General features: G+C 37.4%; 1 protein-coding gene across 1 annotated transcript in view; it reads right to left on the reverse strand.

Annotated features, from left to right (window-relative positions):
• The window catches only part of CLEC16A (C-type lectin domain containing 16A), a 641,924-nt gene that overhangs the window by 252,837 nt on the left and 371,678 nt on the right, over nt 1-17,409 (reverse strand). The window contains exons 13-14 of the mRNA XM_053694266.1: nt 2,338-2,489; nt 774-978 (exon numbers count right to left, since the gene is read on the reverse strand). Coding sequence (XP_053550241.1) covers nt 774-978; nt 2,338-2,489 — 357 coding nt within the window. The remainder of the gene's footprint in view (nt 1-773; nt 979-2,337; nt 2,490-17,409) is intronic.

Here is a 17,409-nt window from a genome sequence, read left to right on the forward strand (position 1 = left end):
CATGTCAAGTGGCTTTGACCAATCAGAAAGTCTACTTCCTCTGAAAGCTGCTGATGTGTCAGAAATGTGCAGCTACAAAATAAAATAATACAGAAATGATAAAAACCTCTATAGCCCACATTGTCCCAAAGCAGCTTCCAGCTCTGGCAAAAAGAATCTGCAGACACCACAACAAAACAGGTAGGCCCAGATTTCAAAGGGTGAAAAGCAGAAACCAGTGGTCCCCTAGACATAACAGCTTCAGTGGTGCGTGAGCCCTCATTGTCCCACAGTTAGAATGAATGTGTCACATTGCTGTCAGCACTGATTTACTCTATGTACTTGCAGGGTGACCAGCTCTGCGCTAAATCCCCCCTCTGTCGCACTGGAATGCTTTTCTCTAATCCCTGCATTACTGCTGTTCTCCTGTGCAGGGAAGAGGGTTGATGTAAAATTCAAATGATATAAATGCGGTTCAATAAACCCAACCAAGCCCCTCGTAAAAAAATAAAAAAACTCAGACAACCCTGGCATAAAATAAACAAAATCACCCAGCGAACGTTTATAGACATTTTGGTGTGTACTGCACAGCTTTCTTATGTTGAGTTGAGACCTGGTTTGAGGACATTTGACCTCTAAATGACCAAATACATATGGACAATGGAGACGGCAGTAAAGAATAACTCTGGGGACGGCTGCTGGGAGGCAGAAAAACTAGGTTCTACTGCTTCTATGTTTGCTGACATGACTCTGGTTTCCAAGTCAGGGTTAAAAGAAACAAAAAAGTCTTGTACCTGATATCCTCTGCATTTTCATGCGCCGTGCCTGTATGCGTCCTTTTGCCAGCCGCTGCTTTGCTATGATACAACGGATGTGATCTGAGAATATGAATGTGGCCTGGAGGATGGGGGACGGCTTGGAGTGGGGACTTGAAGCTGGTTTGTGGATCGTAATATTTAAGGCTCTGCTGTCATCTTCTACTCCGGTTACCTGCATATCCTGTGAACAAGGAAGAATTCCCATTGGTTTTATATTTGTTTAAATAGTCTTAAAAGAACATTGGCTCAAGTTAAAGAACTGTTAGACAATAAACTAGACACTTAGATATTGACAATTATTTCAGGGGCATTTTGTAAGTGATTTTGTGTTTAAAGGGTCATGAAACCCAAACATTTTCCTTCATGATTCAGATAGAGAATACAATTTTAAATAATATTCCAATTTACTTCTGTTATTTAATTTGCTTCATTCTTCAGATATCCTTTGTTGAAGAAATATCAATCACGAGGCATCTATGTGCATCCACAAATCAGCAGCTACTGTATCTATTTTGATATGCATTTTCAACAAAGGATATTAAGATAATGAAGCCCATTAGACAATAGATGTAAACTGGAAAGTTATTTAAAACTGCAAATCATGAAATAAAAAATGTGACTTTTATGTCCCTTTAAGGATAATCATATTTATTGTATGGCCAAAACAGTATTTAAAACGTTATTGTACTAGAAAAATGTTTTTTTATCCCAGCTGCCGAGTATTAAATGAATAGGACATTGTTCTGTTAGTTTATTTTTGTATATGGAATAGATGATTTTACTAATTGAAACCACAAACCATTTAAATGGGGTGAGCTTGCAAGATAACCAGGCTCCCGTATCTTATCTTTCCCTACATACACAAATTCTTATCAAACCTCTTTCTGTATACACAAAGGAGAGAGCAATTTTAATATCATTATATCCCACCCCACTGAGAGGATCATTAGAGCTGTCATCTCTTGTTTGCATAGCTTTTCTATAGATGATTCAGTATTCATATTTTCAGTATGTGAGGATTTGAATAGGCAACACCAACTCTTTGAAATAGCAAAATAAAGTTAAATGAGCTATTTGTAAACAATTTAATAGACTACAGCAGTTAAAATTGATAATTGTGAACAAAGTAAATGGGAAAAAATATTACAATACAATGTCCCTTTAAGACCCACCTTGACTAATGGCTACAAACTGGCACAGTGAGATAGAACTCTCTATAATAAAATAACTAGTAGAATGTATTAAAAAGCTTATTTGACAAGAACCATCTTTAGTGTTTGGTTAATAGAAACACTATTCTCCAGCGGAAGTGAAGGATAAGTAGATTAGGACAGAAAGAAAAACGTGAAGTGAACCATTCAGGGGGAAAAGAAGAAGAAGAAAAAAAAGAGAAAAAAAAGAAAACAAATAAAAAAGAAAACAAGCAAAAAAAAATAAAATACTTAGGGAGATCAGATTGTGTAGCTAGATAACTTGCCTGCTGTCAGTGGGTGGTTCTTCTACTATGTATTTAACCTTTGCATAATCACAATGTAATTACCTGTAGTAATCCTGCAAACTTGACAACACCCCAGCCGAGGCGCTTGCTGTCTGGTTCAACCAAACTCATCTGATAGATATCAACAGCCAGGAATCTTTGCATCTGACCCCCATCTTTTGTTATCACTGTACAGGCAATCAGGTCACTGTTATCTGTGGGACAGAAAGGGGGACAAAGGTGAACAAAAATCTAGTTGTGATCTCTTAAAGGGACTTTCAACTCTAAACATTTCTATCACACATGCGAAAAAGCACTATTATACGAGACATCAGTATTAGAGCATTTTATTACTGCACTACTCTATTCATGAAACTTTAAGTCCTGTAAAACTGTTATTATACTAAAAACTGAGATCTCCTGTGAAAAACACAGTATAATACAAGGTAATTAAATTAATTAATTATTTGTCTGGTTTCCAATCATTTATGTGTTTGTTTCTATAGCCCTTAGGCAGGCTAAATTACATACTGTATACTCCAATATTCTGCATCTTGACTGACCCTGCTACATGCTACACAGTGACTGCTTAGAGTACTGCACAAGCTCATTTACATCTCAGCAATGTTTGGCCCCAGCAAAGGTGACTGAGGGCTCGTTTCCATTGAGCCGTTAAAATTGGAGCCGTAAGCTACCGAAGAGGCCAACAGCTAAAAGTAATTTACGGCTCTATTTGAGTACCAGGTTCCCATTGAAATAATTTCCGCTTTGCGTGCGGTCGTTCTTTTCGTGTAGGTGTTAGCGTTGTGTTAACACTTCCACCCAATGCCAGAATTCTAAAACATTAAGAGGTTACTATGGTATCCCCCGACCTTACACTACACTCGATCGCATATACGGCGCTACATACAAGTGTGGCACGTATATTTTACCTGTCGCTCGCTGTTAAAATAAAATCAAACACCTAACACATGCGCAATATCTACCTCTCAACCGCAACCCCCACCGCAATAACTAATGTATTAACACCTAATCCGCCAATCCCCATATTGCAAAGTATCTATTTAAACTATAAACTCCTAATCCGCCTTTAACCCACATCACAATTAACCTAATATATTAATCCCTAAACCGCCAAACACCCACAACACAATTAACCTAATTAATTAATTAAAGGGACAGTCTAGTCAAAATTAAACTTATGATTCAGATAGGGCATGTAATTTTAAACAACTTTCCAATTTACTTCTATTATCTAATTTGCTCAATTCTTTAGATATCCTTTGTTGAAGAAATAACAATGTACATGAGTGAGCCAATCACACAAGGCCTTTATGTGCAGCAACCAATCAGCAGCTACTGAGCATATCTAGATATGCTTTTCAGCAAGTGATATCAAGAGAATGAAGCAAATTAGATAATAGAAGTAAATTAGAAAGTTGTTTAAAATGACATGCTCTTTCTAAATCATGAAAGAAAAAAATTGGGTTTCATGTCCCTTTAACTCCTAAACCGCCAACCACCCACAACGCAAATAAATTAAATCACTTAGCCCCCTAACACCCCCTAAATTGACCCCAATTACCTAAATTAAAAAATACTAAGTTAAAATTAAAATAAAAAAATTAGCATTACTTTAAAAATAAATAAAACTAAATTTAAATTAATCTAAAATTACAAAAAATAAAAAAGTCTAGCATTACATAAAATAAACCAAATTATTCAAAATAAAAAATTAAACCTAATCCCTATGATCCCTTTTCAAAAAAAGCCCCCCAAAATAAAAACACTCCCTAATCTAATACTAAACTACCAATAACCCTTAAAAGGGCCTTTTGTATGGCATTGCCCTAAGTTAAACAGCTCTTTTACCTTAACCCTTTGAGTGCTAAGCACTTTCCCACCTGGGTGCTAAGATTTTTTTAATTTTTTTTTTTACTTTTTTAACTTACACTGTTGGAAAGGTTGGGCGATTACCTTTCCAATGGTGGATCTTGTGGGTCTGTAGCTGCTTAAATGCCCGAGATACGGGCTTCTAAGCAGCATGCCCCTGCTCCTATACTTAACATTATTAAGTATAAAAGTTGCGCAGTGACGTCATCACCTTATTGCGCGTGACGTCACCGCAAAACGGGAAGCCCCGGCGATGCCTGTCACTCTACAGACACGATCGCCGGAGTAGAAGCGGGTGGGAGCCCCCAGATCTCCCTCAAAAAAAACTAACTCTAAGCCCCAAATAGGTACTCACCGTTCCTGAAATCCGGCGGAGAAGGTCCTCTTCCAAGCGGTGGTGAAGACTTCTTGGAGCCGGCGACATCTTCCATCTTTATCCAGAACCAAGCTGGCACGGAGCAAAGATGACCTTGGAACTGAAGACCTTGGACCGCAGAGCCATGGAGCGTCCTCTTTGTACGAACAGCCAATAGGATTTCAGTAGCTCTCATCCTATTGGCGGATTTGAATTTGAAGATCCAAATCAGCCATTAGGAATGCAAGTGACGCCATTTTTAAATGCCTACCTTGCAATCAATCCTCAGTGTGCGGTGGCGATCGTATAAAGAGGATCCTCCACGCTCCATGGCTCCGCGGTCCAAGGTCTTCAGTTCCACAGTCATCTCCGCTCCGTGCCGGCTCAGTCCTGGATGAAGATGGAAGATGTCGCCGGCTCCAAGAACACTTTACCGCCGACTGGAAGAGGACCGTCTCCGCCGGACTTCAGGAACGGTGAGAACCTATTTGGGGCTTAGAGTTATTTTTTTTTTAGATTAGGGATTTTGGGCACTGAAAAAGAGCTGAATACTCTTTTAAGGGCAGTAAAAGAGCTGAATGCCCTTTTAAGGGCAATACCCATACAAATGCCCCTTTAGCGGTAATGGGTAGTTTAGGATTTTTTAGCGTTAGGTTTTTTATTTTAAGATTTTTAATTAAATTGTAATTTAGGATTTTTAAAATTAATGTAATGGGGTTAATTTAGGGGTTGTTAGGTTAGGGGGCTTAGTCATTAGTTATATGCGTTGTGGGGACATGGCGGATTAGGGGTTAATAGTCTTAATAGCTAGTTTGCGTTGTGGGGCATGGCGGATAAGGAGTTAAGTTTTAATAACTAGTTTGCGTTGTGGGGGCATGGCGGATTAGGGGTTAATAGTTTTAATTGCTAGTTTGCGTTGTGAGGCATGGTGGTTTAGAGGTTAATACATTTATTATAAGTTGCAATGTGGGGGGGATTAACGTGTCGGGTTAGATTTCAATGAGAAAAAGGTCTCATAAAGCACCTTTTTTCTATTTTACACCTAGTTGAGCTGGGTGTAATTTTTGTTACTGTATCGACAGCCTCCGACAGTGTAATAACGGTTTGCGCGGGCATTGGAAACTGGGTATAATTTAAAGATTAGCAGCTTCTAATACTTTGTATGGGACATGATAATGTTTTCAGCAGCCGGAGCCCAGTTGCCAAAATTGAGCTATAATGGGCCGTTGGAAGCAGTCGGTGAACGATATTGCTTCCGACAGCATATTTAAGGGTTTGCGAGCGCACGCAAACCGAATTACGGCTCAATGAAAACGAGCCCTAAATAAATGCAGAGGAGTTTTAAGAGGTGTATTCGCTGGACTGCTCTGGATTTGCAAAACCCAGTGACTTGCCCGTTAAATGCTTTAACAACATTCCTTTTAGTAGCAGATATTTTGCAGCACAGTGCTCAATTGGGGATATATATTATACATCAGATATAAAATTAGTTTATTTTTTATTGAATCGTCCATATTAATGCAGCTTTGAAAAAGCAACCACTTTACAAGCATCAATTTAGATTAGAATTGTATTATTGCTATGAAACTTCAATTCACAAATCTTTTTTCCCCTTGAAAATAGTAATGGTAGTACTGGTATTAGCAGTAATAATAATAATCTATAAAAACCTCACTACAAAACATAAACCTGATTACAAAAGCATTTTTGGTATAACCAAATTATATAACATTCAACATTTTAGAAAAAAACATAGAATGAAATATTACAGAAACCATTTAAAGTGAAGGTAAACTTTGATGAATGAAAGCCCGTTTTTTAAAAATACTATTAAAAACAGGGGCACTTTTGTAAGAAAATGAAATTCGGCGACAAATTCTTAGAATTAGTATTTTCCCTATATTCGGCTCCCACTGCTAGGGTTAAGGTTAATGGCATTTTGTCAGACAGCTTCAATATATACAATGGCACGAGGCAAGGCTGTCCTCTATCGCCTGTTTTATTTGCCTTATTCATTTAAACCCTCGCCCAACAGATCAGAAACGACACCCTCATCACAGGGATTCGTATTGGAGACATGGAGCACAAGCTGGCGTTATACGCCGACGACGTTCTCCTCACCCTTACTCAGATAGAGTCTTCCCTCCCAGGGGCCCTTGAGACTTTTGAGAAGTTCGGCCGGGTTTCCGGATTTCTCCTAAACTTAACAAAATCTGAATATTTAAACATAAATTATGGGGAAAGAGAAATTAATCAATTGATCCCAAACTGCCTCCTTAAAAGACAAAGAATCAAACTGAAATACTTGGGCATTTACCTAGCACCTGACGTTCAAACAGCATACATAGCCAACTATAAAACTATGGAAAAACGCTAACCACAGACTTATCAAGATGGAAAAATAAATCAATATCTTGGATTGGCAGAATAAATGTTGTAAAAATGAATGTTCTGCCAAGACTTCTATATCTCCTGCAAACCACGCCCATACACCTCCCTATACACTATCTCAATAAAATACAACCACTAATAGAGCAATACATTTGGCAGGGTGCTAGGCCCAGAATTGCTAGAAAGAACATGTACTTACCAAGGGACATGGGTGGGTTGGGAGTCCCTAATATCTTCATTTATAAAGAAGCTATAATGCTGCATAAGCTATTGGATTGGCGCACAAACAATAACAATAAACAATGGGGTCCGGATTGATAGATACTTATTGGGTCTAAGCAATGCTGGGCTTGCAGCCTGGATACCTCAAAAACACAGACCCTCTAACATAGCACAATATCCTCTTCTCTCTGACTTTTTAATGACATGGGATAAATGAATAAACACATCCACTAACATCTCTTATATTCTATCCCCCATGTCCTCACTTTGCCACAACTGGGACCTGCCCTGGAACTTCAAAGACACTTCATTAGAAGTCGGGTGTCAAATTAAGGGCAGAACAATTTCGCTCTTCCGCGAAAATAAAACACATGTCATAGACCCTTCTCCGACATCCGGGAGATGCATCCCGAGATTCCCCTGAACTGGTACGCCTATTCCCAAATCTGTCACTACGTAGACACTCACCCCAAGAAACATCATCTAACTAGAAACACAACACCATTTGAGACCCTATGCCACTTAGAAAATACCCCAACACATACCATATCAAAACTATACAAACTACTGCTAATCAAAGAGCCTCAACTCTTGCCTTCTTACACCAACTCATGGGACAAGGAACTGGGCATTAGCATCGCTGCTAAGGACTGGCTGACTGTTTTTAACACTACTAAGCGCTCATCAATTTCCACAAGAGTCCTTGAAACCAACTTCAAATTTTTAACGAGATGGTATCTGCCCCCCAGCAGAATACACACTATTTACAAAACGGCTAGCAATAAGTGCTGGAGGGGATGCAGAGAAATAGGCACCCCTAAACACATATGGTGGCAGTATAATAAACTAGATACGTTCTGGCTGACGGTACTGGAGCTCATGTCAGACGCAATAGGCAAACAGCTACCAAACGATCCACAGATCTTACTATTTCTACTCCTGCCCAAACTGCACGACAGTAATGCTAGGGACCTGTTGATCCTCATGCTAAACAGCGCTAAAACCCTAATCTCAAGACACTGGAAATCTCCCAATACCCCGACTGAGAAAGAGTGGGAGGACCAGGTAGAGAGTTTCCTACAACTTGAAAGGTACCACCACCTCCAATCAGGCTCAGTCACACACAAACTTAAACTTTCTCTATGGTACCAGCACAAAGAGCGACACAAACTTAGAACCCACTAACATCCACTATACCAAACATCAGGCTTTGCCCTTAGACACCATCTTAGCCAGTTGCCAGTACCCTTTTGAGGATAACGTTATTTAATATATGTTGTAACTCATGTAATATCCCAGAGACTGTAATATAGAAGCATGGGTCATACAGGCCTCTGCACTGAATCCTATGTAGTGAACTTGTTGCACTTCTATGTATGATGTATGGACCTTTAATCCAAAAGCACTTTTACTGCTGTGCCTCATTGTTACGCTATGGAAAAATTCTTATCTACGTTTTGTAAAATCTGTTATTTTTTCAAAATAAAAACTTCTTTAGCTGCTCTCTGGCTGTGAAAAGAAAAAAAAGGTATTTTTTTTTACCAAAATGGCTGCTTTGTAAACTTTAATGAATGAAAGTGCCCCTGTTTTTAATAGTATTTTACAAAACGGGCTTTCATTCATCAAAGTTTACCTTCACTTTAATGGCAAAGTAAGTGTCACATTGTTATAGTTTATACTATAGCATGAAACCCTCTCCAGACGGGGTCAGTTAATAAACCAGGTGTTGCAATGCCGCTGCTAGCTATAAATGAAGAATGCACTTTTGGTCATTCAAACATAAAAATAGTAGGAAACTTTGGAAAACATGAAAAAGCTATGACTCCATTAAAGGCCCAGTAAATACAGAAGATTTACATAAACAACAAATGCATGATAAAACAACAATACAAAAGCACTTCTGGGCCGATTTATCACAGCTCGAATGGGGCCGTATACACCTGTTTCCGCGCGAGCCTTCAGGTTCCCCGGAAACAGGGGTTAAGAAGCAGCGGTCTTAAGACCACTGCTCCTTAACTCGTCTGCCACCTCTGAGGCCGCGGACAGCAATCAGCCAGATCGGATAAGATCGGGTTGATTCACACCCCCTGCTAGCAGCCAATTGGCCATGAATCTGCAGGGGGCGGCATAGCACAAGCATTATCGCTGTCCGCTGCGCTTTGATAAATCGGCCCCATAGTCAGAACTTCAAATGAGAAGTAGATTTTTTTTCTGACAAATTTAAAAGTTATATCTATTTCCACTTCTCCTGTATCATGTGACAGCCATCAGCCAATCACACATGCATATACTTATATTCAGTGATTTCTTGCACATGCTCAGTAGGAGCAGGTGACTCAAAAAGTGTAAATATAAAAAGACTGTGCACATTTTGTTATTGTAAGTAAATTGGAAAGTTGCTTAAAATTGCTGCTCTATCTGATTCATAAAAGTTTAATTTGACCTAAGTATCCCTTTAAAATGTAAGGGCCATAATAGTGAAACAATTGCATGCTCTAATTTGTTAGATTTACAACCAATTTGTTTAACCCCTTTGAAGCAGTTATAGTTAAAGAACTGTTCAAAAGTTGTGGAGAACTGCATGTTATTTTTTACCCCACTATAATGGCCCTTAAATAAGCTGTGTGACTAGCGCTGCTGATTGGATCATCGTCATTTTTCACTGTACTTCTACTATGTATATAACCCTTTAAAGGGCCGCTAGTCAAACAAATTAGAGCATGTCATTTTTTTTATTCTATAATGACCATTTCATTAGAAAACAATTAGTATAAATCTGCCTATCCTTTAGGGTGTTTCCTTCAGTGAAATCTCTTACTCTTCTCTCTTCTTTCCAACAAAATTATTCCCCTTCTGCATCTTTGCTACTTGATGCTTAAAGGGACAGTGTACTCTATTGTGCATATGAAAGAGTAGCACTTACAGTTGCTGAAAATATATATTTAATTTGCTTGAAAAAATGTAAAGTAAAAGCTGTTTGAATTTCATTTTAAAGTAATACTGCAGTACTGGTTTTGTATTTCCCGCTAAGCCTGATTGGCAGAAACAACTCTGCAGAGAGACGCACCTTTGTAGGACAAAAATAAAAAAAAACACTGTTTTATTAAGGACAGAAAAGTTTGTTTTAAAAAAACAACAAAAACCCACATTTATTGTTTACCATGGTGTAATGTTTAATTCTGTGTACAGCACTAATACGAAGCTGGAGTCCAATGATTTGAAACCGTACTGTACTCATCGTGAGATTATGAGAAAGGCGACTGGCACCATTTTGTTATGCGCAGCTCAGTCTGTTTACAGCATTGCAGTGCACTCAGTAATTGTCACTGTTTTACAGATACTGTGCAGTTTTATTAAATACTAATGGAATACTGTACTGTACTAGTGTTAAGCTAAACTTCCTATTAAACACCTAATCTATATTAGTTCAAATGTTTTCAAGTCTTTATACACACTGGCAAGTAAAATAAAGCTAAAACTGCCTTGCTCCCCATTAAGACTGTTTTCGCTTTACAGCAGCGCTTAAAATGCTGTATTAGAGGAGTATTCCTGTATATTCCATATCTTTTTTAATAAAGCTAAAAAAACAATAAAAATAAATCTGAAATGTCTCTTTTAGATGAAATGAAGAAAAACAAAATGTGTTTTTTCCCCTTTTCTTTTCTGAATAGTTAAATCTTCTAGATAAGCAAAAACATTAAATACAGTAAATCCCTAATAGATTAATTTCAGTTTTAACCAGAACAGATTGATTGGAAACTGATTTATTAGTCTTAAAAAGGAAATAGATTGGATGTTCTATTTATCAGACAGGGAAATCACAAGTCATACAAAAGATGGAGAGGAAATAAATAGTTGTAACTTTAGGAACATTCTGTATTATCGACAGCTGACGCACCCTGTTCATTAGCTGTCTGTTGGGCATTTAGGGGAGTAATAGCACAGGTGTCCCAAGACCCGCACTAATAGTATGGTCTCATAAAGTTAAATCCCAAACCGATCCCTTGTGACATGTGACGTACACTGTACTCCACTGTCTTTATGGGGTTAAAACAATGCACTGCAGCATCCAACAGAAACAGAACATTTGCAAGTAATTAAATTGCAATTTACATGAATAACACCAGCTCTCTTCTGCCAGTATACTCTCCGTGTGCTCTGTAAATCATTTACATGTCTTCTTCTAGTGAGCTAAATATATCTGTTGGCTTTTGGTGATCAATAATTTTAATTAAATGGTTGGGTGTAAAGCACCAATGGAGACAAGCAATTTGCTGCACAGGACGTGCCTAAGTGCTTTGGAATATTAATTTCACCATAACAATAAAGCATTTTGTTTATGAACTAGACAATAATGCAGCTATTTACTGTTCATTGATTGCAGAACTGTTGTTCAAGAGGATATCAATTGTACAGATAGCGTAGAATTCATTATACTCGCTGACAGCGGAAGCCCATCCCACTGCAAAGCTATTCTGCATCCCAAACCTACTCAAAACAATAGTGAGACTAACAAACAGCAGAATTAAATGGATGTAGCAGTGATACATTTCGTACAAAGTGTTGATGCTTCACAGAAAATGCCAGACATTGTCATGAGTTTTCCAGAGAAGCTTATTTGTAAACAACAGGATCATATATGGAAATACTCTGACATAACAAAAAAATACTACCATGTCCTGGAAGAATTATAGAAATAAACGACTGCTAAAAGTCTTAAAGGGACATTAAACACCTTGAGATGGTAATAGAAAATGATAAATCGTATATACAGTATATATATATGAAAAGAGTAAGAGAAAAAAACTCAAATGTAGCTGTATTTTTATAGCTTGGCACTGAGTGTGTTAATTCACCTGGGAGTCATCTCAATATAAGGTGTAAGTCACGTCACATAGCATCACATGCCTGAGGAAGCCCAATCAACACTTTCGTTTGGGTGAAACACGTGTAGTAGTTGTTTGGTCACGCCCACTGGAGCTCCGTGAGCGTGGAAATGTTTGGGCGCGCTGTTTGGCATTAGGTAAGGTTGGAGGAATCTGCTAAGAGCCGAGAGGGTGAAGATTTGTGGAGACCGGTTCAATCTCTGGAGCAAAATCGGCATGGCGGTGGTAGTGAGACGTCACTCCCGCATGTGATAAGTTACCGGTAAGCTTGCTTTATCTGGATAGCCCTCCATAACGGCTCTGCATGAACTGCACTAATATACCTGACCAACCTTTTGGCCACTAGCACCCAGTGTATATCTACCTGATACGTTCTTGCTTTTGGCTGCACTACCAAGAACTATTAACCAACTAATTAACCATTTTGGACTACTACACGTGTTTCACCCAAACGAAAGTGTTGATTGGGCTTCCTCAGGCATGTGATGCTATGTGACGTGACTTACGCCTTATATTGAGATGAATCCCAGGTGAATTAACACACTCAGTGCCAAGCTATAAAAATATGAACTTCTTACTCACAATTTTTTTTAAATAATTGTACACAATATACTAATAAATAACTGAACTAATATCCTGGCAGCAATGGTATTGCTATAGTATATTGAAATAACAAGAAAGTTAAATAAATGGTACACACTTAGTAATTATATTCATTTAGTTTTAATAATTTTATAATAACATATTCATTTCTCAGTTAAATGGCTGCACACTAAGTTATTGTTAGATATATCCAATATTGGATTTATCAAAAAACAAAAGTGCAATAAATATGACAAGTGTTACTATATAAAATATTCAAAGTATCCTTTTCTAAATAACTCAGAGTATGGTTGTAGAACAGTATAAAAGGTCATTTAATAAAGAGAGGACAAGTGGAAATTTACAGCTCCTCATGTAATCCTCCTGGTTGGACAGTATCCAGGTTAAATATCCACTTGCATTCTGCTTTTAATAATAAATTATCCCAATCACCTCCTCTTTCTTGAATACCAACATACTCTGCTCCAATGAATCTTAAAGATTCATCACTACTATTGTGAACCTCAAAAAAATGTCTTGCAATGCCACTGGTTTTTATTTTTTTATTTACAATATCCCGCCTATGCTCCATCATCCTTTCCTTGAACTCTCTATAAGATTTCCCAACATATAACTTGGGACAAGAGCATGACAAACATAGACTACCCCAAAGGTTTTGCATTAAGATTCATTGGAGCAGAGTATGTTGGTATTCAAGAAAGAGGAGGTGATTGGGATAATTTATTAATTAAAACAGAATGCAAGTGGATATTTAACCTGGATACTGTCCAACCAGGAGGATTAAATGAGGAGCTGTAAATTTCCACTTGTCCTCTCTTTATTAAATGACCTTTTATACTGTTCTATAACCATACTCTGAGTTATTTAGAAAAGGATACTTTGAATATTTTATATAGTAACATATTTATTGCACTTTTGTTTTTTGATAAATCCAATATTGGATATTTCTAGCAATAACTCAGTGTGCAGCCATTTAACTGAGAAATGAATATGTTGTTATAAAATTATTAAAACTAAATGAATATAATTACTAAGTGTGTACCATTTATTTATTTAACTTTCTTGTTATTTCAAGATACTATAGCAATGCCATTGCTGCCAGGATATTAGTTCAGTTATTTATTAGTATATTGTGTACTATTATTTAAAAAAAATGGTGAGCAAGAAGTTCATATTTTTAAAGCTTGGCACTGAGTGTGTTAATTCACCTGGGAGTCATCTCAATATAAGGCGTAAGTCACGTCACATAGCATCACATGCCTGAGGAAGCCCAATCAACACTTTCGTTTGGGTGAAACACGTGTAGTAGTTGTTTGGTCACGCCCACTGGAGCTCCATGAGCGTGGAAATGTTTGGGCGCGCTGTTTGGCATTAGGTAAGGTTGGAGGAATCTGCTAAGAGCCGAGAGGGTGAAGATTTGTGGAGACCGGTTCAATCTCTGGAGCAAAATCGGCATGGCGGTGGTAGTGAGACGTCACTCCCGCATGTGATAAGTTACCGGTAAGCTTGCTTAATCTGGATAGCCCTCCATAACGGCTCTGCATGAACTGCACTAATATACCCGACCAACCTTTTGGCCACTAGCACCCAGTGTATATCTACCTGATACGTTCTTGCTTTTGGCTGCACTACCAAGAACTATTAACCAACTAATTAACCATTTTGGAGTTGTCATTTATAAAGACTGCTAACATCTTCCACTGAGGATTGTTTATTACGCATACTAACCAAGGCTTGCTCATTTGTTTGCTGTCATCGCCTGGCTTGCTATTGCATAAAATTAACCTCTTGTTTCAGCTGGATTAATTGGTAGCTACCATTGCAAGACTATATCTGTTTTTTGACAGCTTTTCGTACTGGTCAATTGTCCTCTATCAAGGGGAAGATATACAGTAACATTTTATTTTTTGTGTTCAGTGTTAACTATTTTTTGGTGGTTTGCTCATTAGGGGATTAATAAAATACAAATTATATCTTCCATCCAGTCTCCGGTGTTATTTACTTGATCTGTGATTGCTAATATGTTTACTGTTGCTTTATGGGCAAGTGCTGGTTAAAGGTACAGCTACATTTTTGTTTTTTTCTCTTACTCTTTTCATTTCAATTTTTCTTACCTCCTTGCACCAGGTGATATTACATTTTTATTCACCTGTGCCCAGGAGTGTATTATATTCCTCTAAGCTGGTATACTTTATATATATATATATATATATATATATATATATATATATATATATATATATATATAAACTCTGCAATAAACTTTAATGACTTATTTTGTCCTCTTTTACTGTAATTCCATTCTGAAGTTGTGAGCTTTTCAGTTCCTGTTAGAAATGGACGTGCAGAACACTGTTAAATCCAGCACAACCATTGGCTGTACACTCTAGTGACCTATTTATAACTGTCTCTAATTGGCCACAGTAGAGAAGGTAACCTAAGTTACAACATGGCGGCTCCAATTGTTTTATAGACACTAAAACTTTACACTTATTTTGTCACTATTTAAACAACTAATAAAACTCATACATCTACATATTATTCTCAAGCTAATCTTTTCTTTGAATGCATCATTCTATCTAACATTTGCTTAGTGTTTAATGTCCCTTTAAGGATAACAAAGCAAATATACATAACTGCTCAAACAAATATATATATTATATATGTTAATACTGAAAACACAAACCAGTGAGATTAGCAGCAAAATCAGATATCAGCAGCACAGTTAAAAGGCCATTATAGCGTTAAAATGACAGGTTCTAATTTGCCACAGCATGTAAATATTATCACTAGCTACCCGTCAATTTTATGTGTTTAAACTCTGCAAAAAGATTAAACACATAGTTAAATGACTGACCAATAGCTGCATATATATATATATATATATATATTAACTATAATGGCCCTTTATTGAAGTTCTAATATAAACAATATCATCTAACACACATATAGGTTACAAATTGTCTTATATAAGCAGGTAGATAATAAACCATATAGGTGTCAGCATCTTGTGTCCCTGAAGGTCCATCAAAGTGAAGCTGTATCGTGATTTGTGACTGATACAGTTTACATATCTACACCATCAAATTAACCAGACCAATCTTGGGGAACCAGGGGCGAAACTACAGGGGGTGCAGAGGTCGCAATTGCACCTGGGCCCTGTGGTTTCTAGTTACGCCTCTGTGCGGAACTTTTCTTTTTCTCGTTATTTTTAAACATTATTAACTTATTCTTACAAATAATGTTTGCATTAAATGAAAACATCACAAGGTTGATGCTCATGTGACATCCTATAGCAGATGTGTTTACAAGAGGATCATAGTGCCATTGAGCTGGTATCTTTGACACCGGGAATGTCCTAATCACAGCCAGAAGGGAAAAGAAAGGGTAAAATTAATATATAAATATTCGTATGTATGTTGCTATATGCGCATACCACAGGAAGAAATGCGTGGGTATGGGTAAAGATATGTCTAAATAGCGGGAGGTTCACTGAAATCTAAGAGGATATAAGATGGGCATAAGGTCTGGCAATCATAGTCTCCTCTATTTCTATTTTACCTCTGTCTTTATGTAGTGTTCTAGTTGTAGAATGTCCTTAACCTGTTCTCCACATTCTAGTTTAGTAGAGGTGTTAGCTGTTTTCCAGTGTTTAGGGATTAATCCTTCTGCACTTTAATGTCTTGCATGTTGCATGTCAACATTAATATCATACGGCAGGGGTCGACAAATTTGTTTAAAATTTAGGAGCCAGTAAGAATATTTAGGAGCCAGTCATATTTTTAGGAGCCAGACAGTGGTGTTTATAGAAATAGGGAGAATAACCCAAAAAATTAGGAGCCATGGGCTACCTGGCTCCTGGGTTTGTCGAGCGCTGTCATACGGGATATTTTTGCTTTATGTTTCAGTTCTGGGAGCTTGTAAAATAGAAGAGTATTCAGGTTATTTTGTTTATAATAAGTATAAGCACATTCCAGAAGGATTCTATTTTGGGACAATGCCACCACATATGAAGCACCGTGCTGTCTGATCTACAACCCCACCAACATCTGCTATCTAAATGTGGGAATATTTGTCTGGAGGGGGTGGGGTATCATCTACTGAGAAACTTATGAGACTCTTGGGCTTCAGCCAGCACAGACACTCTGCCCATCATCTGAGATAGTCCCCAACTCTCTATACCAGCTATGTGCACAAGTCAATAAAATAATATTGGGGTGAGTTGTATATTAGTGATATTGTAGATCTAGAGGGTAAAGTTTGCAAGCTTCATTTCTCATGTGGAGTGGGTGCCCTAAGAACACATTGTTTGGGTCAATGTGTGGTCACAAAGTGGGTGAGCTCTCTGCGCTTGAACCAAGAGGAAGATATATAAGCGGTTTAGGATATATTTAACTTTAAAAAGTATGTGTACGTGGGTTTTTTTTTCTCTGAAACGCCAGTATTCTTCCCGGGCACACCTACTGGCTGACTTCACTGACACCTGGCTAAAATTCAAGACAATATTAAGCTAAAATAAGTGAATATTAAAATTTCTAATGGTTGCTGCACAAATTATCATTGCATCAATTCAAAAAGAGCTTTAACTTAACCCATTTTTCATGCAAAAATATTTTTAACATGTTTAAACATTAGTTTTTCATATGCATGACAGAAAATGTAGGAGTTGTAAAGTCTTTTTAAAAAAAGGTAATTAAAAAAAAAAAATAGAAAAATATAACGGACAGTTCCTTTTTTTTGTTTGTTCCCAAAATAAAATCATAATTTGATGAATAATGATAAATA

The sequence above is a fragment of the Bombina bombina genome, chromosome 11 (genome assembly GCF_027579735.1).
Source record: "Bombina bombina isolate aBomBom1 chromosome 11, aBomBom1.pri, whole genome shotgun sequence".
Taxonomy (NCBI): domain Eukaryota; kingdom Metazoa; phylum Chordata; class Amphibia; order Anura; family Bombinatoridae; genus Bombina; species Bombina bombina.